The sequence below is a fragment of the Oenanthe melanoleuca genome, chromosome 1, assembly GCF_029582105.1.
Source record: "Oenanthe melanoleuca isolate GR-GAL-2019-014 chromosome 1, OMel1.0, whole genome shotgun sequence".
NCBI lineage: Eukaryota > Metazoa > Chordata > Aves > Passeriformes > Muscicapidae > Oenanthe > Oenanthe melanoleuca.
Window position 1 is genome coordinate 72336212 of NC_079333.1, and position 26984 is coordinate 72363195.

General features: G+C 37.7%; 2 protein-coding genes across 4 annotated transcripts in view; one reads left to right on the top strand and one right to left on the bottom strand.

Annotated features, from left to right (window-relative positions):
- The window catches only part of DNAJC3 (DnaJ heat shock protein family (Hsp40) member C3), a 31922-nt gene extending 21271 nt beyond the window's left edge, over positions 1 to 10651 (top strand). The window contains exons 8-12 of the mRNA XM_056484928.1: positions 1521 to 1626; positions 1719 to 1839; positions 5558 to 5690; positions 6429 to 6577; positions 6995 to 10651. Coding sequence (XP_056340903.1) covers positions 1521 to 1626; positions 1719 to 1839; positions 5558 to 5690; positions 6429 to 6577; positions 6995 to 7152 — 667 coding nt within the window. The 3' untranslated portion in view covers positions 7153 to 10651. The remainder of the gene's footprint in view (positions 1 to 1520; positions 1627 to 1718; positions 1840 to 5557; positions 5691 to 6428; positions 6578 to 6994) is intronic.
- Positions 10652 to 13057: 2406 nt separating this feature from the next.
- Positions 13058 to 26984, bottom strand: part of UGGT2 (UDP-glucose glycoprotein glucosyltransferase 2) — a 74758-nt gene continuing 60831 nt past the window's right edge. For 2 of the 3 annotated variants that reach the window (XM_056496442.1, XM_056496434.1), the window contains exons 30-39: positions 26640 to 26724; positions 25126 to 25211; positions 21848 to 21946; positions 20603 to 20687; positions 20014 to 20196; positions 19001 to 19161; positions 18592 to 18706; positions 15850 to 15966; positions 14735 to 14879; positions 13058 to 13817 (exon numbers count right to left, since the gene is read on the bottom strand). In XM_056496442.1, the coding sequence (XP_056352417.1) occupies positions 13795 to 13817; positions 14735 to 14879; positions 15850 to 15966; positions 18592 to 18706; positions 19001 to 19161; positions 20014 to 20196; positions 20603 to 20687; positions 21848 to 21946; positions 25126 to 25211; positions 26640 to 26724 (1099 nt within the window). In that variant the 3' untranslated portion in view covers positions 13058 to 13794. Of the gene's footprint in view, positions 13818 to 14734; positions 14880 to 15849; positions 15967 to 18591; positions 18707 to 19000; positions 19162 to 20013; positions 20197 to 20602; positions 20704 to 21847; positions 21947 to 25125; positions 25212 to 26639; positions 26725 to 26984 lie in introns of those variants that run through there. The other variant, XM_056496448.1, reaches the window with a different exon arrangement.

Consider the following 26984-nt stretch of genomic DNA (forward strand, 5'->3'; position numbering starts at 1 on the left):
TTCTTTCTGCAGCAGGTAGTAAGACAAACATAGGGATGAGAGTTTTCAGCTCTCATATTACTCAGCACTGAGACCACACCTGAGCACTGGGCTCCCCAGTGCAGGAGAGATGAAGCTACTCAGAAAGTCCAGCGAAGTTCCACTAAGATTGGAAGTGGGGAGCATCTCTCTCCTGGGAAAAGCTGGGATGGCTGAGAATGTTTGCCCTGAGACTTCTCTGCTACAGGGTGACTTCATCAATGAAGGGAGGGTGCAAAGAGGCTGAGCCAGCCTCTGCTCCGTGGTGTGCTGTGATGGGATCGGGCCAATGGGTGCAAACTGAAACAGGAAATTCGCTTGGAACATAAGGAAATGTTTTTTATACTGCCTCGTTTCCACTGGCAGGTTGTCCAGGGGGTTATGGAATCTCCCCACTTTAGAGTTACACAAAAGCATTTTGGACACAGTTACAGACAGGTTTCTAGAGATGGTCCTGTGTGAGCAGTGGGGTTAGACCCGATGATTTCCAGAAGTTCATTCCAACTTCAGCTATTCTGTGATGAAAGGACTCTACCTTAAGACTAAAACCACTTAGAAACTCTGCAGTGCTTTCATGTCAGAAGTGGTTCTGACTGATAAGCTTTTTTTTATGCACCCTGTTAAATGATAGACAGTGCCTCTGTATTCTTGTAGTTCTTGCTTTACTTCAGTTTTGTGGTCCAAGCACATGACATCCAGCTGTAAGGACCCCGAACAAATCATTAGACTTTGTCAAAGTGGCTTTTTTTAAATGAAGTACATTGGGATGTGAATAAGTACAACTGATGCCAGTTTTATTGAGCCAGAAGCCTGTTTGGACTCTTTTCACTTACATAATTCAGCATCAGCACAGTTTCAGGGAATCTGAGGGCTTGCATTTTTCTAGCTTGTAGCAACCCGTGGATTCAATCTTACTCTGGCATTTTTAGATAAATGTTCTAATCTGTTTCTCACTCAAACTATATAGCTTTAGCATTTTGAGGCCTTCACAGCAAAATAACACTTTACTGTGTGACTTGTGAAGAAGAAAACGAGAAAACATCTACCTGATTAAAACTGGCATAAGGAGCTTTTTTGTACCACTGTGAATAGGTACCTTTTGTAGTGTGCAGATAGTCTGGACTCTTACTGTGAGCACAGAACTGAGTCCATCTCAGGAATCAGCGGGGGAGATTCTTATTTTGAAGTGCAATGTCATGTTGGGCAGCAGGCAGATCTGGAGACCCTTGGCTCTATATGCTGAGGGATGGCAGTTGTTACTTTCTGCATAAGCCTGACAGGCCTAGTGCCTGCTCTTCTGTCTCACAGCACAGAAAAGGGAATGGGGATATAATCCTTGAAGTGCCTGCAAGTTTCCTTCATACTGTTGTTTCGCAGTATGAAGGGAAGGTCCTTTGGTAGAAGGATGGGAGAATCTGTGAATTTAAATAATTTTAAAATAAAATGCAACACCCTGAGATAGTGATAACATTCAATGATATTACACTTTATGATTAAAACAGGTATGAAGATGCTATCGGTAAATATGAATCTGTAATGAAAACTGAGCCAGAAGTCCCAATTTATTCTACTCGTGCCAAAGAAAGGATCTGTCACTGCATGTCAAAGGTAATTCTGCTTATCTCCATCTGTAAATGTCTTCAAGACAAACATGAAGCAAAACTCCCACAACTACATGAGTTTTATTTTTGCCTCTCTAGAATCAGCAGGCTACAGAAGCCATCAAACTTTGTACAGAAGTTCTGCAGCTAGAACCAACCAATGTGAATGCCCTGAAAGACAGAGCAGAAGCTTATTTGCTAGAAGACATGTATGAAGAAGGTACACTTGTATGTCATTGGCACATACTTTATGTGGGTGTTTAAAATGTAGTCAGTGTTTCAAAGGCTTTTGTTTTTAACATGCACTTTGATTCTACTCTGTTATCCTTAATTAGCCCTGGTAGTTGCAGATTTACAAAAGTACTTGGTAGTAATTTTGTCTTGATTAGTATAAGTGGAATGTACTTGTTTTATCTACAGCAGAGTTGTCTTTCCAGCATTGGACTGTGTGAGACTGCAGCTTACTCAACTCAGATGTTTTATATAATCAGCAATGTCAAAGAATTGCATTTAGAGGTAAAAGGTAATTAGAGTTAGGGTAATGTAAATCCATTTTAGGAGCTCCATTTTCATGTCTTGAGATGGCAGCATGAAACAGTACTGTTCTATTCCCTAGCATGTGCTGAGGGCAGAGAAAGGTAACAGCCATTGCTTCTCCTCTGCAGTGTTGTTCAGAGAGTGAACTGATTCTATTCCCGAGGCTGCATTTTCCATATGGAGTGTCTGTACAATGCATCCTATTGCATGGAGTGATAGAAATGACTTCTAAGATTAAGTCCAGCCATTAACCCAGCACTGCCAAGTCCACCACTAAACTGTGTCCCCAAGTGCCCTATCTGCATCACTTTTAAATACCTCCAGGGAGAGTGGCTCAAACTGTTGTGAATTGGAGGAAAGGAAAGTTTTGTGTCAAGGTTCTGCACAAATGCAGGTAGCCAGACTGGTCTTGTGTGGGGCAAATGCCTCCCTGTCACAGGATATATGGAAACAGAAGGGACATACCTGGGATCTGGGAGGGCTTATTTCCTGTGCTGGTGCCTGCTGGGCTTGGCTTAGCCTGGTTCCAAGTGAAGAACCATGCTAGAGCAGAGCTGTGCTTCTCCTGGTCCTGTAGCATTTTCTGTGCCTTCCTCCTGCCCTTGACAGCAGTGAGGTGGTTGTAGTTACACACTGCCTTCCAGCAGAGCCTCCATCAGCAGCATTACAGCCCATTAATGTTCCTCTGCCTGGAGGTGTCTTCATTTATCCTTTGATAGCTGGTTTCTCTTTGCCATGGAGAACACCAGAGCAATTAAAATTGTAGTCTTGTATTTAAAGGGACAAAATGATTCTCATTCTTCCCTCAAAAAAAAAAAAAAAAAAAAAAATCAAGCTGGGGGCACCTATTTTCCTGTTAAAGGTTGGAAATTTCAAAGTACTTGTAATTCAGAACTTTGAAGGTGATTATTGTTAAGTGTTCAAGATGTGGTTCACTGTATATAGCTGTGTTCATGAAATGGTTTTAATTACTTCATAATCACATGGAATCCAGGGCTTGTCTACAGAGACAGATGTTTGATGGCTCCATTTCTGGTATATCTCAAGTACAGGAGTCTATCTGTCTAGAGCACAAGTTTTGTCAAAAAAGGAAAAAAACTGCCTTGCTGTTTCAAAATTGGTCAGAACATACCAAATTTTTTCTGTTTTCTTTTTTTTCCCTCTCCCAACTTTACTACTGCAGAGGTTTTAGTAAGAGCATAAGCTGGTTCTGTTATTTCTCTAGCACTCTTGGCATGGATGGTTGTCTGCAGTTACTCATGTTTGATGAGAAATTGGCCATCATTACACATGCAGAATTAATCTGTCTCCATTTTAAAAATTGAGGCAAGATACTAAAGCCAGCAAAGTTGTTTAGTGATACATTATCATTACCTTTTGAGAGATCATGAAGATTCTTGTATTGATATAATGAGAGTTAGATTTGACTGAAGTATTTAAATTAAAAGTGACACTGGGAAGTAGTTGTTCCTTTCAGGTCATGAAGCAGGATGAAAGCAAGCTTTCTGAAATTGCAGGCCAGTAAGAAGCAGCAGTGACTCTTCTGTTTGTGAGATACTACTGCTTTTAGCAATAGTGACTCAAAAGAATTGATTAAATATCTTACTTGACAAACTAAGAATTAGTAATAAGTCTCCTGACTTCATAGCAAACTTCTTGTGGTCATGAAGCTGCCGTCCTGCTCTACCTGCTTCCAACCCTCACCCCTCAGACGGAGAGAGCAGTTAGCTCTCCCAACGCTGGAGTGTACCATCAAAATTAAAGAGGGAAAGTGCAGTGGGTACTTGCTGAGTGTGCTGAGTGCATTCACTCTGCAGTGTTCAGCTCTGAATCACCTTCTCTTGTGCTTAATGCTTGCAGTCCTTAAATAAGGAAGTTGATTTAGAAAAAAAGAAGAGAAATCAGATACTATCATGGCAAGTAGTTGACCCCTTGAGCAGGTCTCCCACTACAGCACCATGATGGTGATGAGGTGCTAAGTGAGGTTGAGAAATCTGACCTGCATTTGGCAGGACATTCTGCTAGCCCCTCCTAGTATTACCTGAAGCAGATTCATTTCAGTGGGGCTTAAAATTATTGAAACAATAAAGCAGCATAATGAAATCCCTGCATTTTCACTGCTTTTATTACTTTTGATAGCATGTTCAACACACATATTAGTGCACACTCCTGTTTTGTTTTTTTTTTTTTTTTTTTAAATTACTGGACAAATGATTCAAAATACCAGTAGAAGCCAAAATGCTTTAAGCAGCAGAGGCAGTGTCCTATGATGTGAAAATAATTAGAAATTTTGTTTGGTTTGTAGCGGCCTAGGAAATTGTTTGGGCTCTGGCAATATTTTTTTGATTTTCTTTTTCAGTAACTGAAACAAGATTGCAGTGGTATCAGATGTCTGGGTAATACAAATTCATTAGTACTTCCTGCTGTTTTGCTCAGAAACAGTGAAAAACAAATGTAACACCTGCTGAGAAATAGCATCTGCTTGGAAATAATCTGATGCAAGTACTTTGTCTAACTTGAGAAACCTAAGAGACTTGGATCTGCGAATGAGACCTTGAGGATTATAGTAGTGAAAGAAGAGCAGTCTCATTAAAGACTTCAACTTGCTTCCCTTGATAAATTTTGGTAGTAAAGAATATATAAACTTGGTGTCTTAAGCCCTTGCAGTAATAATAGAATTTACTTCAAGAAGTGTAGACATCAAATTTCTTAAAAGTTTCTTCTCTTGCTTTAGTTCCTGAGAAATGCAACTCTTGAAATAAAAGTGAGAGCTTGCCTTTGGAAAAAAACCCATTGAAATGTAACTGTTTGCATATTATGCATGCAGAGGTGTAAAAAAGTCAGTATTTGCCTTTTGCTAACAATATGAACTTGTTGGTAGTCCCAAATCTGTCTTTATTATCACCAAAGAGGAGGGCAGTTTCTATTGTGTAGCCCAAGTGCAGACTGGGGGAGAAGAATGAATATTAGTTTAAAGACTAGTTAATTTATCCTTCAGTTGAACAACAATGTGGGACCAGTGTGCAGTGGGCTTTTCAAGTACTAATTGCTGAATCTTTCCTCTTAATTTCTGTTTCCTCATCCCAGTCTAGATACTCATTATGTTCATCCTTGTAACTGCAGTAACGTCCAGAGAATGTTGCAACCCTACATTGGTACCCTCCCTTCTCTTTCCCTTCCCACAAGTGTGATGAGCCTAAAGAATGAAAATTACCTAATTCACATGTGAAAATGAATTGCCTCCATTCCAAGGGTTTCTAATTTAGAAAAAAGTTCCCAAAAAAAGTTTTGCTTTTAATATGTGGCAATCACAAAGTTTCAGTTTTGTTGGGTGGCTGAGTTCTTTAACTGAAAGTTTGTAGAGTTGTGTAACCTTTTCTCATTGACTTTTTTTATAAAAGCAATTAAAGACTATGAGACTGCTCAAGCCAATAGCGAAAATGACCAACAGATTCGGGAAGGGCTGGAACGTGCCCAGAGAATGCTGAAGCAATCACAGAAGAGGGATTATTATAAAATCCTGGGAGTAAAAAGGTGAGATGAGATGATCATGTGAAAGGTTGTTATTTAAACCAGTACTTTGAGGGCTGATCACTTGAATTTGTTCTGCTGAGTGTTAATTTTTGTTCTGTATCTTGCTATCTTCACTCTTCTGCTGTACTTTTAGTATTCAGCTTGTAAAGTGGCATTTGTTTACAATTCTTTTGGAAAGAATGGAAAAACAACAGCAAGAAGAGAGGAAATAAATTCTTTAGAAAGAAATTCTTAGTGTAGATGATCCTGATTTGTATGAATGAGTTGAGAAAGAAATGAAGACTGGCAAGAATTACTAAAAGTAAGAAGAATTGTGGTAGATAGTGTGATAGATTGGAAGGGTCTGAAAGGACTGACTGAACAACTTCCTTTGCTAATGAAGAGTAAGCAAAGTTCTGAACTAGTATTGGTTGTCCTTCCAATTGTGAACTAATTTGATGTCTGTATTTTGTTATTCATCTGATGGTAAATTCCTCAGACTGAGGAATATTCTGCAGTAGCATCTTTCCAAGAGAAATATATGGGTGGTGAAGGAGAGAGTGAGGAATCTCTGCTTAAGGTTGCAACTTGCTTCCTTTGTTTTATGTAAGGAGTCTTCAATGCCACTTGCAGAAGGGTAGCAGCACCTCATAACTTTCCCAATGCCCTTAATTAGTGTCTCAGTGTTTAAAGTAAACTTCATTAGTGTGGCATACTAGCAATCAGAAAATGAAGTTATCTGAAATTTTATCCATCCAGAAATGCTCGAAAGCAAGAAATCATAAAAGCTTACAGAAAGCTGGCATCCCAGTGGCATCCTGATAACTTCCAGAGTGAGGAAGAAAAGAAGAAAGCAGAGAAGAAATTCATCGATATCGCAGCTGCTAAAGAAGTCCTCACTGACCCAGGTAATGATGCAGTAACTTCATATTTTTAGTTACTTTTTTACATCAAGGACAGAAGTGTGAATCATAAACAAGGATTTAAGGTTCTCTTTTTCCCTTTCTGCCCTTACCCATCTTGAGAAAGCAGTGCACTAATACTTGTATCCAATCTGTTGCATGAAGTCAGATGTAATCTGTAATTATTGTGTTTCAGTGACTTTTGTTAAAAGTCAAGTAAAAATTATATTTTGAAGGTCTCTTCTAGGGGTAAAATCTTGTAGAGATTTCTAGGATTGACAAACTCTGGATATACTTATGTCAAGGATACGTGTATCTCCTTCTGCTTCAAGTGCTATTGCAAACTGCATTTAGATTATAACGGCAACTGAAGTACTCCAGGGAAACTGTGCCATGATTCCACTTTGATTTTGTTTCCTCTAGAAATGAGGCGGAAGTTCGATGCAGGAGAGGACCCACTGGATGCAGAGAGTCAGCAGGGTGGCAATAACCCTTTCCACAGGAGCTGGAACACATGGCAAGGATTCAACCCCTTTGGTTCTGGAGGAGGACCATTTACATTCAAATTTCACTTCAGTTAGAGCCAAGACTGTTTCTGGTGGCTGCTGCTGTTTTTTACTTAATTCGTTGAAAAATAAAAAGTCTCTCAGTTCAAGACCCAAAAATCTTAATTTCTATAATGTTGTCCTTAACCCAGAGTCTTACTGCACTAGAAGAAAGCTCCTTTTTTCTTTCATTGGGTTTGGTTTTTGATGAGCTTGACAGACTCACAATGATGGGGGTTGTGCTGCCTATGTATTTGCTGTGGATATGCAGGACATGTTTATTCCTACAGATGGAAAAAACAGTAAGATGCTACTTAGGACAACACAAATTTAGAACTCAAGTATATGCTTAAAGATAAAAAACACATGTAAATATTTTTCTGGATTGGGGCCTAATAAACATGGCAAGGGTAGTTACAGTAGTCTCTACGTTAACAAACTGTTGGTTGTGCTCAGCAGAATGATCCATCTCCCAGTATTTTTAAGAGGAAACCCAAGTGACCACCTGCTGGATTGATGTTGGCAGTGTCGAGGTGGGGAAGAGGCTGCGCGCTGAACCAGTCCCAACACTCGCTCTGAACAAAGTGCTTGGGAGTAACTGTATCTGAAATACCTGCTCACTTTGTTATTCACTAACCTGAAATTAATTGGGGTGATTTCCTTGGTGGAATTGTCAGCAGTTAAGGTGGGGGTGGGGGAACGACTCGTTTTTCAAAATGCTTCTTTTCTGATTGTGATTTTGGGTGTTTGTTTAGGTATGATTTTTGAGTAGGTTGCACTTTAACAAAATATCTGCCTGAGATTTGAGCAGAAAATTTGATGTGATGTTTCCCTGATTCTGCAGCAATTTGTTGGTTCTGTACATAAAGTCAGAACTGAGAAGGTTGTGATGTGAGTGTACTACAGGAGTAATACAACTTAATTCTGCTGGGTGAGGCAACAGGGAGTTAGTACTACATGAAATGATAGTAATTTCATGTTTCATGTAAGAGCATCGTTACTGCAGAGACAGCTGTGTGCAAAAAAAGGGACTCACTTCCCACTAGCCAAAAGTCTGTTTTAATTTTTTTCTACTTGCACGTACTTAAAATGGGTTTGGTGTAGTTGGTGGAGTTGTGTGAATGCGCTGTGTGGTGTTACCAGGGCTGCAGCTGGTAGGAGTGAGGAATCTTCATTCTGTAACTGCATCTGTCATAATTACTGACATAATTACTGAGTTTCATCAGCAGCTGTTTTCTTGTAATGCAAGAATTACAGTTCATCAGTGTTCTCTTGATTGGATTTTAACTGGAAAATAATAATCAGATGATAGGAATCTTCTCTTGCTTCAACTCCTGACACTTGAAAACCTAAGCTGCCTCAGTAAAACAAATGAAATTAGCAAATAAGGCCTTCAGTCTGAAAGGGGGGTGGTTTCTTACTGTAGATGAAGTTGCTGTTTAAGCAAGCAGAACCATTGGCTCCTGCTTCAAGTACTTCACCAACGTAATTGTGAGGCTATGTGGTTTTATAAAATGTTTTTCAACAGCAATTTAAAGGTTAATGTTCACAAATTTATTTTCATCCTGAGGAGCTTGTGTGGTGATTTCTAATGGTTTATGGTACAAAATCATCACAGCAGCCTGTTAAAATCCAGTGTTGGATGTTCACCAAGTTGAATAATTTTCTAGAAGTACAACTTGTGCTTGTAATCTGTTAGAAATGTTTTAGCTTGAAGTGTTGGAGATGCTCAGGGCTGTTCAGAGTCCTCGAGGCTGGCAGGGCTGTCAGTGGCTGGGGCTCAGACACAGGAACTGACTGCACAGTGAGGAACTTGCTGCGCCATGGGCTTGGCCTCTGTGCACCTGCTGCTTGCTGCTTGCCTAAAGTTGGGCAGGTAGCTGTGGGGGGTGGCTGTCTCTTGTCCTTCTGCAGCTCTTGTCAGTCCTGTGCCCTGAGGAGTGAGCTTGACCCAGCTGTGCTACCCTGGGGTTGTGCGAGCTATTGGAACACTTTTGTATTCCCTTGTTCACTACACCAGGGGCTGCTTTTAAAGGAGTATTGAATGAGCAATGTGAGCAATGTGCCTGATTTTGTACATGCAGGAGTGCTGGGCTGTGGGAAGTCACAATAAAGACTACAGACAGCTGTGCTTGTGTGCCAGAGGACTGCTGAGAATAAGTCCTCTTTAAAAGCTTGAGTTGAGAGAATTGTTTAATTTCTTTTTGTCTACAGAAGGAATAAGATGTTCCCTCATGAGTAAATTCTTCATACAAGGCACTGATGCTGGAGCAGTGTGGGATTGTTTCTCAGAAGCAGCAGGACAGTGCTGCTGTAGGCTGAGAGCATTCAGGAACAAAAAAGGACCGTGTGCATTTTGAAAATGAATGAATGGGAATGAGAAAATGACATTTTAAGAACAAAAAGGCTTGAATGTAGTCAGTAGAAGAGGGAAGATGATTAATGCGTGATTGCTGTTCATAGATTCCTTCTGTTGGAAAACAGGTTCTTGGAAACAATAGCAAAAAACCCACAGTGGAGAAAAGGCTTTCCTCTAGTATTGAGCAGCTGCTGTTTACAACAAGTGTTACCACCCCGGTGCTGTTCTGAAGGTTGAAGTATTCTGGAAACACAGAAAGACAAAGTTGTGTTAAAAGGAAACCATTTATATTGCAAGGCTCTCCAGCTCTGGCGCTGCATTTCCTGACGTGACTCTGGAGAATGAAGTGCTGGTACCACGCTGAGTGTTAATGATGCAGGCGACACACAAGGAAGCTGAAGTCGCCTTTTTATTTATTTGTGGGTGTCTGTAGTGCAATAATGTTCAGTAACTGAACATTGAAGTAAATGTCTTGGTAGTTTGTCAACCCTGAGATGTGCGTGAAGCATCGTTCCCATTATTGGCCTGTATGAGATGCAAACTTTCTCTGTGGAGTTCTTTCAGTTTTAAGAAGTTGTTTCCAACTTACTTAAAATGCAGGTTGGGGGGAGCATATTTTACTTGGTAAAACACTGATACAATAATCAGTATTAAAAGAGATTCAAAGTGAATTACAAACTGAAGAGCTCAAACTTGTGACATATGCAGAAAATGTGTTAGCTTAAACTTTTTTAAAAAACCCAATACCTTAACGCTTGTTATCATTTCAGTTTTCAGACCAGTGTTTGGAACAAGAATTATTCTTCTGTTTAGGGCTGTGATTTATAGAAGCTTTGCTGGAAACTAGCCAGGATAGCACAGCAGGTTAGTTGTATTTAAAAGTGCCTTATTGTAAGGTATTGTTTGCTCTATAATACACACTTTTGTCCATAAAGCCGTAACAAAATAAATGGGAGAATAATTTTTTTTTTTCCCCTCAGCAAATCACCTACATAGTAGTTTCATGTTTTAAGAAGGATAAGTAAAGCTAGCCAGAGATTTATCAAATGTTTCAAATTATAAAATGTCTTTATATGGAATCATAAATCTACAAAGCAAGAACTGTTTTTTCTAGAACTGTGGGAATTATTTTACGGTATTTTTCACAATAAAGATATTTATGATGACAAGAAAGCACTGAAAGCACTGCTGTGTATTTGTCTTCCCTTCTTTCCTTGCCCTACTCTTCAGGTTTGAAGCTGGAGCTGTACAGAAATGCACAGGGCACTTCTGCAGGCAGGGGACAAGAGAAGGGAGCAGCCACGTTCTGTGTGGAGGAGAACTTTGGATGAATAGAAGTCAGCTACAGCAACTGTAGAAGCCCTGCTGAGTGCTGATTTCACAGTGAGAACAACCAGCCCACGGAATATCCCTGGGATGGGAAATGCTGGACACAGATTTGCCTGACTGGGTGCTGGGTCATCTTGTCTGGACCATGCTTTTGCCAAAGGTCCTTTTCAACCTGGCAGCCTGTGATTCCATGAAGTCTCAGACTGAAGGCAAGTACTTGATTCAGGGAATGGGTTAAAAGGAACATTACTGAGAAGTGTTTTTAATACTAAAGCTCTGGCTCATCAACAATATTGCATTAATGCCTGGCTTGTTAATTTTCTGTTAAACTTACCAGCTGACCTCAAGATCAAGACAGTGTCTTTTCTGTGTCATAGCACTATAAATTGTAAAACCCCTTTGAATAGTTCAAATATTCTTTTGCTTATTTACTGAGTTGCACCATATTTTGGTAACAGTCTAAACCAGGCTGTCTTTTCTTCCCTTTCACAGGGCAGAGCACACAGACTGGAAATAAAAAATAAGCTCTCTCTGCCTCTCTGCACCTCACCTCATAGCAGATGCCTTGTTTTGAACATTGCTGTTGCTTCCCTGCAAATATACTTTCTATAAATGAAAGACAGTTAGGACTTCCTGCCATTTTTTTTCCTTTGGATTTGTTAACCAAGTAGGGAACGGTTATTGTGTAATACAAAAAGGGAAAACAGAGAATAATCCACCTTTCTTTCTCCAGTGGTACTTTTTAATGTTTTGTACAACATACACAATCCATGGATTTAATATTAAAAATATAATGACATGCTAATAGCACAAAGTGCTGCCTTAAAGAGATCTTTAAAAAGTAGGTGAATATATTTGTGGGACCTTTCTTATTTTATAAACCATTGTATATCTCAAAAAATGCATTCTTTGAAAGTAGTATTATGCAGAAAAAGAGAAACACTAGAACATTTTGTACAAATACATAAAAAAATGTAGAAAATTGCATGAAACCTTTTACATCTTCAAAATATCTCCAGCAAATTACATTTATAAATTATATTCTAATCATTTAAGCAATCTCAAGGAAATAGTATTTAAATAACTATTTCTTTTTTTAAAGCCAGTAGACATAACCCAATTTTAAAAAGAACAGGATGCCACAGAGAAAATGAAATCAGTGCATGAATTATCCACTTTTTATACTGCATAACATTCTCACACAGATAATCGTAATTAAAGAGAATGAAAGTTTCTTAAGGAACCTGGAACTTCTGTCCTAAAGCAAGTTTTCCAATATATTCTTCAAGCCAAGGCAGATCCATGTGAAATGCTGCTGCAGAGTCAGGCAGCAGGATGGAAATACAAGCTCAGAAAACAGTTGAATAATGGTTTGGGGTATATTGTCCTTTGCTATGGAACATCAGTTACTTCCTTGTTATAAATGGAATTTATAATAATGGTGCACAGGCATCTCCTAAGTCCATCTCTGTAGTAGAAAAATACCAACTTAAAGTTTATGTTCAAACGTGTTTGACTTGCTGCATGCTGTCCTGAAGTAATTAAGAGGAGCATAACAGAAGAGCTCCTGCACTGAAATGGGACAGACATAAAGAGAACTGACATTTTTAGGCTTTACTGACTTTTGCTATTGGGTTACAGAGAAAATACTCCATTGGATATGTCATACGAAGGAAATCCCACAAAAGACATTTAAAATTCTGTATGCGACATATTAAAACTGTTCAAAATACATAAAGGTAAAACCACAGAGAATATAAAGAGCTGTAAAAAAACCTGCACGTCTCACATTCCTTAGTACTATGGCTTGAAAAATATCAGCAATGTGTGATTTTAAATACTTACTCTTACTGTAAGAAATTGTAAATGACCAACAGCTGAGGGCAATGACAGTGGATACAAAATCTGCTTCATTTCTCTTATTGTTTATTCAGTTATTTGCTGCTATGGAAATAGTGTGCAATCCTTGCTGATTCACCCACTTAGTGCAAATTACCTAGTCTTCTATAACTTCAAGCATTTAAAGTGGAAGACTTCTTATAAGAATGTGTGGTCTCATCCAATGCCATTTTGAAACCAGCACAGCCTGAAAAACAGGGTCTGTATTTAAGGCACTAGATTTCACTTGAAGACACAAATTCCCCATTTTCAAGTATGTGTATTGCAGGAACTTTTCCCTGCAATTTTTGTGGGATCAAAATGTCAGTATCCCATTAAAGCAACGGTTTTTTAGAAAATTACAGGAGACACCAGTGGTAGTCAAAAAATACATATTTTATTATTTTCTTTTCAGTTATAAACAGGAAGGATGATGATAATCAAAAGTGAGTAGAAGCAGCTTTCAGGTACTGACCTTCTGGTGCAATGTATGGTGGTTGGAAAATCACCTCAACCACAACCACGATGAAATTTTATCACACACTATATTTAAGTGGCCAAAAGGAGCCTAAGAAGCAATAGTTTTAAAAATCTGTAACAGTGCAGTAATCCTGTATAATAAATGCAGAGTGTCATTCCTTGATTTTAGCTTCCACATGGAGGAATCTTTGTGTGGTCTAAATTAGACATTTTTTTTATTGAATTCTTTCTTGTGATCACAGCATTTTTTGAAGGACTAAACTATGGGCATATAACCAAAATTTTTGAAATACAGTAGCCAAATGCATGGAATACAGTTTTCAAGTACATATTTAATGTGTATGTCCTCCCCTAGAATGACAATGCTGAACACATCTTTGTTCATATTCCAAAGTCCTCTGGGCAAACTGTACTTTGAAGAAGGAAAAGAAAAGCAAAGCCATTGGGAAAGCTGCTCCATACCAGTTAAAAAACACCAAACCCCCAAGTACCTGTGGATTTCTCATTTTTGTATTGCATTCAAATGCTTTAAATAACACTTTAAGTTATAAAATAGTTGACTTCACATTAAAGAATGCTGTAAATTCCATTCAGTCCTTCCCAGAAGACTCTGGAGCTGGTCACGGGCTGTGCTAAAGTTCATCATGCTTGAGACCTGGAAACAAGGGGAAAAAATACACAGAAGAGTTGCATGAAGATAGTGCCTGGGTTTGTAAGATGTTGAGAAAACCTTTTACTTTCCATTTTCTGCTAATCAGTCAGTTCAGCAACATGAACTTCATTTTTGGAACCTTCCTACAAGCCTACCAGAAGCTTTCACAAAGAATAAAACCCACTAAGAATTCATTATAAGGAAAAGTGATTTTGTTCCTCCACTCAAAACTTTTAAATATTTATCTGCTAAGTTTTTTCTTCAACCCTGAGAGCTGAGATCATCTTTTCGTTTTGTTTCACATTAGTCCAAGAAGTCAAGTCTTCCTGGGAGCTCTGTATGTTTGTGTTTGTATTTTTTTTGTTTATTTGTTTGTTTTGTGTTTTGTTTTGTCTGGGTTTTTCATTTAATTAAATTTAAAAATAATTTTATAAAAAAACTGAAAACAAAAGAACAAAAAAACAAATTCCACCCCCAAACTAACTAAAATAGAATTTAGTCTAGTGCAAAAAGGCCTGGATAGATAAGCCTGGAGTGAGAGATGCAGAGGCCAATTAATACTCAGTTCCCTACTGCTTAATAGACATGAACTTTAAATTATCTAAGTGAAGTCTAAGCTAATGTGCTTTATTCAATATTTGTGGCTAGAATTTTGTGTGACTGTTGGTTGTGTTTGAGGTCCAGGAAAAGGACACTGCTGAGCTTTCTCTTAGATTCTGGCATGAAACAAAAGGTTTTGTCCTGTCAGCATAAATCCTGTGTAAAGAAGCATCACACAACTATCAAGCCCCACACCATTTCTCTAAGAACAAGGGAAATTACACAAATACAAGATTTGTGCCTACTGACCCCAATCTCAATTTCAACTAGACTAATATTTAATTTTTAAAAGCTAACAGCTGAATATGCATGTAAATTACCTTTCTGAAATAATGATGTTAGATTTTTCTTCTCTCTTTCAATTTGCTGTATTAGGTTTCGGATCTCAGAGTCATAATCAACCCATTCAGGAACTATCCGGGCAGCAGCCTTCAGTTTTGGTTCTTTGGTTTGGGGGTTGTTGCACTAAAAGTTTAAAACACACATAGATGTAAACAAAGCAAAGGTGAAAATAACAGAGAATTTACCTGAAATGAACTGCAAATACTTTTCTTTTTGCTGACTGTAAGTATAGCAAGACATGGCTGGCACAAGACTAGTAAGATTTAGACAAAGCTGCCCAGGGAGATGCAAGATTGACATTGGCACATTGAAACTGAACCTGATGTGGGTTTTGAACAGAGAGCACCTGTCTTTAGAGCACAAACAAACTAATTTTAACAACTGTAAAAACACAAAGAAAACAAAATTATTTACATACTGAAAAAATCACACCAAGTTCCAACTGTCTGGTTTTTTTCAAATTATGTCTAAAGCATCACAAAATGTGTGTGTCTGTGTTGTCAAAAAATCTAAATGGGGAAAAATGGAATGGGGATAATAATAATGACAGGAAAGAGATTTTTGTCTCTGTTTCTATTCCCATAGAAACTTTCTTCTTCCTAAACATGGATAGTGTCCTGAGAATTATGCTTTTAAAACTTTGCTTTATCTCCTGTTTATAGCAATGAAACAGACCAAGAAAACCATGATAATGTTCATGTTCTAGAGGGATCTTCTATGTGGGGAGAATGACAGCAGCCCATAGTGCCCAGACAGGTAACAGCACTTCCTCACAGTTCCAGTAACTTGGCTGACTATGGAAAGATTGTAAGGAGAATACATGTAAGGGCATGAAAAGTCTCAATCCCATCCGGTTAAGAGACAACAACACTTAATTTTTTGGTAGAGTCTTCAGCTTTAATGTAAGCAGATTTGGTACAGAGCAAGTGGGAGAGGTCTCAGAGGAGAAAATGTTTCAAGGGAAAGGATGGAATGTTGCAGTGCCTTTCAGCAAGGCTGCCTTCGAGACATGACAGACTTAACCTGAAAAGCCCCAGAAATGACAGCAAAGTTGTTAATCTGTACAACTTATTTAAAGTTGGGATCAACTCACCAGGTCTATTGTTTTAGCCTTTTTCTTAGATTTATCATCACACCAGGTTTCACACCACAGCCACTCCTGAGGGAGAGACTTAATGGCGACTTGATGAATCATATTATTGGGAAGATCCTGTACAAATTTTGTAAAACCATATATTAGCATTGACGGTAACGTAACTGATTATCAGGCTGCTATTTAAAAGTATTTTTGCTATAACCATTTCTGCAAATTGTTCTTACATTTCCTTCTAAAGGCTCACCTAGTTCTTTTCCAAGTAGATTCAATACTCAGTCATGCTCATTTTGATGGCCAATTCCACCTCTCATTTGTCAAATAATATTTTCTGGTCCTTACATCTGTCCTCCTTTAGCTTGACATAAGCAATACTTCTGTCTGATACCCCTTGTTCAGACACTGCCTGTCATACCATAAATACTTCTAAAAAGGAAAATTCAAACCAGCTTTCCATTCCTTAAATTTAGAAAAAAAAACCCTGACTCAAAAAACATATAATACAGGATTATGCCACAACTCGAAATTGAGACAGCTTCTAGGAAAATGGATTCAGGAACATGAGCTTGAGAAGGAAAAGCTTTAAACTGCTATTCTGGCTATGTTCTTCACTTCTGGGTTTGTTTTTTTTTTTTTTTGACCTTTATTACATAGTCAGGTAAACTCTGAACCAAGATCTGGCTGAATGCAGGGAGCAGCATCAATAAACGAGGAACAGCTCAGGCAGTCACTCGCTGCAGCTACTCTGGCCAGAGTTACAACGAGCAGGGGCAATAACTGCTACATCCACTCAGAAGCTCCCTCATGTGTGCAACCCTTACATTATATTTTAGAATAAATGCCTATACTCAAGTATTAGTCACATCTTATTCTGCCAATTCACATTGCTAAACGTGACAGAATAAAATAGCACATATTGCTGCATTATGAAAGACATACAATTTAATTCAAATATAGACATTAGTACTGAAAAATTGTTTGAAATACATGAATATATATTGGGCCTCTCTGATTTTCTAAATGAAATAAATTCCTGAGCTACTACAGTACTTTTAGAAACTGTGAATTTAAAAATTGTTACTTGCAGTAAAAAGTAGAAAGTCAGCTGTTAGTTTCAGGACTGAAAGTAAACAAAACAAAAAAAAAATACAAAAAACCCTCCGAACAAAATTGCTGTACTGGAAGTCTAGCTTTTATGAGGTGTAATTTTTTCTCCCTAGGAGTTCTATACTTATTCTCCTTGGCATTTAAAATCACCATTTCCCCTCCTATCTACTTCTCTTTTGTGGTTTAAGAACCTTAACTACCACCCATGAAGATGGCACTGCTGGCAAATCAGCAGAGAGCTGAGATTGCTGCTTCTTTGAGAAGAGCAGTGAGCACTCCAGACAAGTATTTAAAATGAAAATAGTAATAAAAGAGTTATAATGCATCCTTATCAGTAGATGAAAGCTCTCCAGGTCTTAAATACATTGCACTGAGGTTTGTATTTCCAGGAGTATTGCTATATTTTGTGTAAGAAGTAGCAATGAAGACAGTCAAACCAGATTAATATGAAAATACTACTTTGAAATAGTCACTTTATAAAGTACTTCCAATTCCATTCTGCCAAGATTTAGCTACCTTAACATCTGGTCCTTAAGTGGCTTTTGATTCAATCCAACAGGCTTATACGAGATATATGCTATCATGTATTTAAGCTGTAATTGGAAATATAAGAATCTTAAAATGAGAAGTTTTAATATTTTGAGAACATTAGATAAAACCAATTTTCTGAAGCCCAGTGTTATGGTGGAAACCCTGTAACTTCTGAATCTTAAAAGGTCTTTCTGAAAGACACCTTGTACCTGAATACACTCCTCTATCACATCAGGACTCTGCATAGGTGACCAGGGCCAGTAATTCATTCTGTTGTCCAGAAAAATGTAAGCTCTGACTGTTATATCAGCCTTTTGCTCTCAACATACAGCTAAAGGCTGCTCCAGCTCCAGGTGTCCAGTCTAGTCTGAGTTTTTAGTGTGGCTCTATTTCTACTTTTCTTTGTCCAGTATCATAAGAACTACTATTTTCAAATTTTACTTTTATTTCTGGAAAAAAAATGCAATTGGCAATAATGTCCTTGTGTAAAAGAGAGAAACTTGCTTGCAGAGCAGGAGTGTGGAAAAGCACTAAGCAATGTGGACTTTGCTACTCTGGGATCCTGTTGCTGCTAGAGGCAGGTAAAAATCTTCCATGCTTTAGTAATTCCACAAGGAAAACACCAAAAGCAAGGACAATCTCACTTATGATGCCTTCTAAGGTTCACCCAAAGTGAGAAAAACTCCAGCCACACCAGGATGACCATGCACAGCAATCACCAGAGTGCACTTGCAGTTAACTTACAAAAGAAAATTCAATTTACGTTAATGGAAAAAAAGGAAGAAAAAGGTAATAAGCTTTTGCTAAACAAGAATATAATTACCATTATCAGAATATAGGGTTATCATCAGAAAAACATAGAACAACTACAAATAAAGGTGGAAAGTCCTGTAAGTTGTGTTTTTTCCTCATTTTTTAAATTAAAAATAATCATCAGTATTCAGATTTCTGAATTTGCTCATATGCACTCCTGAAAATGGGCTAAAACAGCAGTAAATGGCAAATAGTTTTGGAATTATGTAACACTTATGTTGAGATGCACAATATTCCATACATACTGAGAAAGATAAAGAAAATAAACCAGAAATGCTCAAAGCCATATACCTGATCTAGATTTGACAGACTGTTTGGATCCTGACTAAGAGCCTGGTACTGGCCCCGAAGCCTGTCTCCAGCTGCAATCTTCCTGAACCTCTTCAGGTCCACAACATACAAGGCACTAAAAGGATTTAAAAAAACAAAAAGAAAAAAGAAGATTTCTGGGGTTTCACCTTTTCTTTTTTTAATAACAGTAGTAAAAGTAACAAGAAATTAAAACACGTTCCCATCCTGAAGGGATAGTTTTCTTTATTAAGTGGCTGAACTACCATAAAATGTTGAAATCAGTATGTCATCAGAATTCCTGCCTCATTCATCTCTCACTGAGAATGGCTTTTGAATATCTCAGTGATCAACACCCAGATTTTAATGAAATTCACAGACTGCACCAGAAGTGGGTAAGAGGTTGTCCTACCTAATATGGTATTTCCTTTTCCCAAGGTGTGAAGCCCAGTATCCCGATTTCCAGAAGCGGTACCCGTCCATCTCTCTGCGGCTGTCACAGAAAGGGGTGTATCCATAGGGAGCTCCATTTAGGTCTAGGTCTCTCAGTTCTTTCAGGTCACTTCTCACAATCTAAACAAGATTATGTTTATTTTTATAATTTAGTACTATTTCTATGAGGGTAGGTATTGCAGCAGGTTTCACAATGTTTAATTCTAATTAAAAAACCCCCACAGACGCTCCGACAGTGGGGTATAGATAAACTAGTCCACTGGGAGATATCTACCAAATTATTGAGAAGTCCTTACAGTAGTTAGGACAGACAACCAGAGTTCCCAGATGGTGCATCCAGATGAAACTGCAGAGAGTTGCAGTCTGCATTGCTACACCTAAATTTAATTTGTTCTCGAGCTTTGGAAAAGGACCAAAATACATCAGAATTTGTCTCAAGGTTTTTTAATAACCTTGTGATAAACTCTTCAATCAAGTGTCTCAACTAATCTGAGACAGCACTTTGCCTTTCAGTACATTATACAATGTTCATTCCTGCATGCAAATTTAAAATAGAGATAGGATTAATTTTAAAGAATTTCAGCCATCTAGAAGTTGTTCAAACAGTCCAAATAACCTCAGAAACTGACTGGCCAAGTGGAGAATTCCTCTCACTATCACCCAAAGGACAGAATCACTCCAGTACGCTTTCAGTGAAATGCACCTTTAAGAACACACACAATGTCTCCAGGTGCCTTCTCTGCACACAGACAATTTAGGACAACTCAGTGTAGAGAAACTCTTAATGTCCACATGACTGAAGACAAGTGAAATTCTTGCATTTACATTCTGCAACACCACTGGTTAGGTTTGTATAATTGCAACAATCTTTCGAGACCAACATCTAAATAAAATGGCTACAGACAATGAAACTGGAACAATTTAAGCCCAAATTAGTTCCTCATACAGTTATATGCCATTATTTTTTCTTACCTGGTCAGCATCGACAAATATTATTTTATCCACAGCCAAAGGGAAAAGAACATCCAAGAAAAGAATTTTGTAGCCCCAGATAATTCTTTGTTTTTCTGTCTGTTGATAAAGCCAGCGGGGCCACTTGTACTGGACCAACTCATACTTGAATCCATACTTTTTAGCCATGTGAGGAATTACATCCTAGGAGAAGAACAAAAAAAACAAAAATCATCATATATCATATATGAGACACACAAAGATGCAAAAGGAAAGGATTGAATGCTCCAATGCAGCTGCAGTCATATTTGCCTTACTGACTACAAAATGTTCCCTTAGTTTTAGGAGTGCCCTCAGCTACACCAATAGAAACAGCATTTCATGTAAGCTCTTGGAGACTATCAGAAGAAAATAGATTATTATAATTTATCACTGGACTTCATGTTCCAGAAGAGAAGAACCTTATACCTAACACTAGTATTTAATAGATTCAGGGACTATTTTCCACTGTGAAAATTTAATTTGAATTATATAATTAGACAATTACAATTTAAAAAAAATTACTTAAATTTTAAAAGAAAAAAAAAAAATAGGAGGACTTTTCCCCTACCTTAAATGTTGGGGAGAGATAGTTTTTCAGAAACCAAAATTTAACTGGTGTTTTTGTATGACGTAGGACAGAAAGCATCATAATTCTGTGGAAATACAAGTCTACAATAAACAAACAAATACACACAGGTCATTAAATTTCAACTGCACTAAGAAAGTACTAAAACTCTCTAAGTATATTTTCTTTAACCCAATTTAAGTAGAAATTTTTATCTCCTTCTAATTAAAAGCTTTAAACAGCATGTGTTCAAGGGCACTTTGAGATGGCCTTATTTGATCCAGATTGACTAAGCAGTAGTAGAAGGAACAACTTCAAAAGTGAATCTATTAACATGTTCTATTCTAGGAGAGGCACCTGACAAAATTAGAAAAATGGTTAGTATCTTATATTAACTTGGCTACTGAAATAACTTATTTTAGAATATACTGGTTGAATTTAATAGATTGCTGAAAAGAAAAAAAGCAAAGTTCAAGTGAGATCCTCTCCTGAACACACTTAATAACTGTAAGAATCACTATTTTGTGTTCAATTATTTTTCAGTATCGTGGCCTCTGTTTGGTGTAACCAGATATCAGACAGGTGCCTTGCAACCTTACAAGAGGTCAAGTCTGCCTTAAATATCAAGACATAATGAACTAGAAAGTAAGACAAAGCAGCAGGTAGGATGTTTTAAGATTACTTTTGCTCTTTTAAAGTAAATGTATCTTTCCCTTTATGAAGGTGGTTGCAGGTTGAAGGGAAGAAACACAATGCTCAAACTTCAGATGATTCAGCAATCAAATCACTACACTAGTGCTCAAATCAGAAAAGATGGTTGGGAACAGATCAGGCAACACTGTAAGACTTCCTTAAAAGCAATCACTGCCATTGAAAGGACCCTGAGATAAGTAAGGCCATACATGCATCTAGTAAACCCAGTTTGTACTGAACACAAACAGATACAACTCCAATGAAGTCACTTCAATTGTCTTTATACAGAGAGGCTGAACTTCATCTTTTATGTTTGTACTTCACACATGAAAGACATTTTCTGTCTTCAAAGAATAATGGTATTTTTGAACGTTATATGTTGAATCACTTTGTTCTTAAAGATTGATTTAATTCTCAGTGTATACAACTTTCCTCTGTTTTGAAAATTTATTTAGATGTTGTTTAAAAAGTCAGTTTCTATAAGTTGCTTAGTTTTACTAAGAAAATTTAGAGTATTCCTATGAAATTCTTGTTTCCCCTTTTACCTTTCCTTACCTTAAAAAACGTTCATATAAATGGCCTGAAGCAACAGAAAAAATGTTAAGAATATCACTTTTCTTTTCCTTCTCATCTGTTGAAATTTCTTCTGAAAATCTAAGAATTATTATAAATAATTATATAAAGTAGACACTCAGCAGAAAAAAAATCCTACTAAATTATCATTAAGCTCATAAAGAATCAAAAATAAGAAAATACACAAAAGAAATACACATCCTGGAGTAAACAAATACACTTAGATTCTGCTTCCACTGCACATGCCTATGATACCACAATCTTTTGAGAGCAAAAAGTCATACCCAGTCACTCAGGACAGACAATGTCACTACAAAAACAATTGGCTATCTCCAATATTTTCATTCAAACAGAACCCAAATTTGACAAGAATTTAACGTTTTATCAAAGTAAAAAAAAAAAAAAAAAAAAAAAAAAAAATTAGAAATACACAATACCAGGATATCTTGAGAACTGGTAATTTTTAAAATCAGAAACAGTTATTTTTCCAAGCTTCATTCACATTCATTCTACAGCAGAATAAGCAATGAATATTCTGGAAGTGAAGGAAGTCTGCACAGCCCCTTAGGTGGTTAGACTGAATATATTCTCTAAAATAAAGACTGAGCATAAGAAAAAGATGGCGACACAAGGCCCAATCACATATTTAGCCCAGCACCATCCCAATAGCATATGACAAGGCTGAGAAGTTACAGCCTTCCCCAGAATACTCTAATAACTTCCAGAGGTCTGTGGTGACAGGATTTCCCAGTGTTTTTCAGAACACTTGTTGAATAATTCTTCAGATTACTCTTACTGCTCTCCCTATAAACTAACCTACGTATTCAAGGTATGTTGTACAGAGGTTTCTGTTTCTGCTGCACAGCATTCTTTGCTTGTTTTGAATACCAAAGTCTACCAGGGCTGGTTTTTAATCACATGCCTTCCAGCACACAGAGGCAGGGGATAGTGGCTGCAATCTCCCTCAGGCACTGCTTCACAGATCTCAGAACTGCAGAGCCAGATTGGTTACAGTTATCAAATTGTTATCAAGCCATTTGATACTGCTGGAAATTTACCTCAATAGTCTTTTTTGTGAGGTGAGTCATTCCTCACACGCTTAGATCGCATGAGTCACTCCTATTACTTTTTCTTCTGGTTATATCCCTTTTAAAAGTATCCCTTAGAAAGTGTAAAAATAGGTATCCTCATAATCTTTAGAGCAAATGAGAAAAGTCTCAGATCTCCAATGTATTCAAAAGAATTCAGATCACTCCACTGATACAAAGCTGAAACCTCAGAAATAACGAAGAGGCTGCAATGTGTTAAAGTGGTGTGAATAATCTTTTGAGAAACCCATGTTCTTTTCACTCAGGCATGGTGAAAGAGAGAGACATCAGTGGAGTGGCATTGTCTGCATGGTATAGCATCTTCAAAGAATTGGACAGACAACCTCTCAACCAGCACTGAACTCTCACAGGCTAAACAAGACTGCAGTTCACAGGTCCAAGCAGTCTGTCTCCTTTCTTCCTGACTTTTTGTCCCATGTCTTATATTTAGTGATAGCAGGACTGAAAGAATGCCAAGCTCTTTATAAAGCAGCCATCACATGTGAAAAAAGAAAATCAGGGTTTGATGTAAGGATCTTGAAAATATTGATTCTGCAAAGCTTTACAGAAAGCAGAAATCTCCCAAAGCTGCTGGGAAAAGCAGTCAGTTGGAGAAGGGCAGCTCAGGTATGAAAGGGCTTGGGCAAAGTGGTGTGCACATCTCCCATTTTAGAGCACACATGGGTTCCTGTAGTAAACAATGTGCTGCTGGATATTCCTTTCACTCTGGGATAACAAAAAGGAAGGGTATTTGACAAGATCCTAGATGGCAAGAGGCTGACAGACAGTCTCAGATAATGCCCTTGAGCCACAACCTTGAATCCCTGGGAAGAGCAAACAGACTTCTCTGGGTGAGGCGCTTCCCTGGCCCAGCCAAGCTCAGAGCATGATGAATGCCACTCTGCTAAAAGGCAAGACCTGGAAGATTGAGAGATCTCTGGCCTTGTAACCTTCTTAGAGGGAGTTAAGATTTTGATCTCTGCAAATACATCCTTTGACACAGCGGAAGCTTGAAGTCAATGAAAAATTCCTTCAACTAACATCATTCTTCAGAGGTGGCACCTTTGTGGAGCAATGTGGGTCCAGTGTGGAAGAAATTTTTGAGAGTTAAAGCATAGTAGTCTGGGAGGGTTTCTGAATCTAGTCAATATGGATACAAATTGAAAAATGGGAAATTTAGGTTAGATAGTAGGAAGGAATCCTTCAGTGAGAAGGTAATTAGACATTGGAACAAGTTGGCCTGGGAGGCTGTGGCTGCCCCATCCCTGGCAGTGTTCAAGGGCAAGCTGCTCTAGTGGTAGGTGTTCCTACCCATGGCAGGGGGTTTGAGACAAGATGATCCTGAAGAGAGCTCCCAACCCTTAACATTCTATGACTCTATTATACTGTAACAGTAAAATCATCCGTGGATAAAGGGTGATAAACATAAAACTATCAACAGAGACTCAATATAGTCTTAGGTCTGTAGGTATTTGTGGCTCAGGAGGCCTTATCATGAGAGATTTTAAAGCTGGAACAGAAGCCAGTCCTTGATCTACTAACAGACGTGTGTGTACAGGACTGACTGGAGCCAAGTGATTAGTAGATAAAGTGGAACTGCTATGCCTTTTCTTAGCAGTCTGTGACTGACAGCCATTGCCCAAGCTACTGAAAACTGAAGAAAATTGTTTTTGAGTCTTGTTCAAAACAGCAAATTAAAAATACTACAAAGTTATTAGCCCCAAATGTAATGCTTGAGATGCTTATTACAATTACTTACAGAACTCAAATTTTAAAGTAAAAGGTAAAAACAGTTCTTGAGATTTCACAAATTATGTGTAGGAGCAGACAAGCAGCATTGGCCTGCTTTTTGATGTTAGGTTTGACATATCTGAGTACCACATAACCAGCTGTGATTTTCACATTGAGACTGATTCCCTGCCACAGCAAAATGAAAAAAAACAGCCAAAGGAGAAAATGAAGAGAAACTGCAAAGGAGGGATTAAGAAGGGAATAAAAAAAAGGAGATTTAGAAGACATTATAGCTTGTCTTTCCCCCTTTTATTTTCATGTTAAATCCCTTGGAGAGCCTTTTTACACATTTGTATCACTATCAACTAAGAAAATTTACTTGGTATGAGTAAAAATAAACACATTCTGGAACAGTTGAATTAGAAGCAAATGATGCATTACCTTGCCACTGATTCCACATTTCCTTTTTTTCCTGTTGTTCCATCTGTAAGAAGCTCTTCATTCACTTTATCAGGCTTTTTCTGTACCTAGTCAGTAAAATAAATGCTTTTGTGCAACTTGGGAAGGTAGCTGATAGTAATTACTACTTGCATTATGATATCTAACTAGGGTGTACTAACTGTGGCTAGAGCCACTAAGTATGGTCATTAATAAATCAGTACATTTCAAGCCCCCTTGTACACCTTTATGAAAACAATAACTACAAGTTTGGTGAATTTTATCTCATTTTCCTCCCTCATGAGTTTGTGATCCAGCCATTAGCTGGCAGAAGCGTATCACCTCACAATGGAACTTACCTGAATGAGAACTGTCATTCTCATAAGCCCTTCACAAGGAGAAAGTGACAAATTTGTCACTGAAACATAAGCTCTCCCATTCAAAAACAATTTTTGCTGTCTTATCCAGATGCTTATAAAGACTCAAGATTAAATTAATTTACCACCTCAATTTCCTTGATTAAAAGAAATCTAACTGCTTTTGAAAATCAAATAGCTTCTTACACCCTGAATATGTGAACATGCTAGATTCTAATTATATTAATTTCACATGTTTATATTGTCAAGCTAACACAGATTTCTGTTGACACTAGATCAGGAGCCTTTTTAGCCAATACTCCTGAAGTCCCATCCTACAGATCACTGATGTGATTATAGAGTTCAACTGAACAGCAGAGCTTACATATTTAGTTATAGGCTTAAACATACCACCTTTCACATAGTAATATTCCTATTCTGGCTCAAAATAGGAAAATTTGGCACCCTTTTACCCATTCTCTGTGGTTTAAAGACAGGCTCATTGTGCTCCAGAGTCTTACACATTTTCTCTTGGGTTCTGGAAACTTTCACTTACAGGACTGGGGGAGAGACTCATCTCTGGTGTTTTAAAATATTTACAAAATAGTGGAAAATATATATAGAATTATGAGGATCTTTCTCCACAATGTAAGTGGTGGTTCATTAACTGGTTTTGATACATCTTAATACAATGAAAGCAATGTAATTTTGTTGACACAAATTCGGTTGCCTAGGGTAAAATTCAACACAGCTAATTTTGATTTCCACTCTGGAATCCGGACTTTGTGCAAAATCTCTCCTCAGTCACAGGAGAGAAATGGATGTCTCAAGAGATCATTCTCTTAAAATCCATATATGAGCTGGGATGAGAAATCCTTTCGACTCACTCCTGCTAAGCAGAAAGGGAATTTAAGTCACCAAGACAACACTCTTGGGCACCTCGAGCTAGATGAGATAAATGTTATCTATGTTTAACAGCTATTTAACAAATCTCCCACACAATTAGTATAACCTGATTGGATCAAATTAACTACATTAATTTGCACATCCTTCTCTTTAATTATACAAAATCTAAATTATATATTTCAGTATACATATTTCAATTAAATATAGCCTGAGACACGTAAGCATATTTCATATAAGGAAACATTGCATACATACTTGAACTTTGATAATTTTGCTTCTGAAGTTGTTTAATACCACAATAACGTCTGCCAGGTCAGCTACAGAATCTGTTCCTTCATGGCTGCGAGGAGAAAAAGCCCGGGCAAATGAACTGTCTCATTAAAATATGCATTGTTACTTTGGTTTAATCAGAGAATAAGATTTAGAATTGCTGATATTTACAGAAAAAAATTACTTCACTTGCATCTAATTATATTTTAACTCCAAAAACTTTGAGTTTAATCATCAATGGACATTGTCTAAAGTTGTTGCCATCACTTTTTAATTTGAATTTTCACAGGAAATTTACTAATCAATGGAAAACTGCAGTAACCTAGAGCT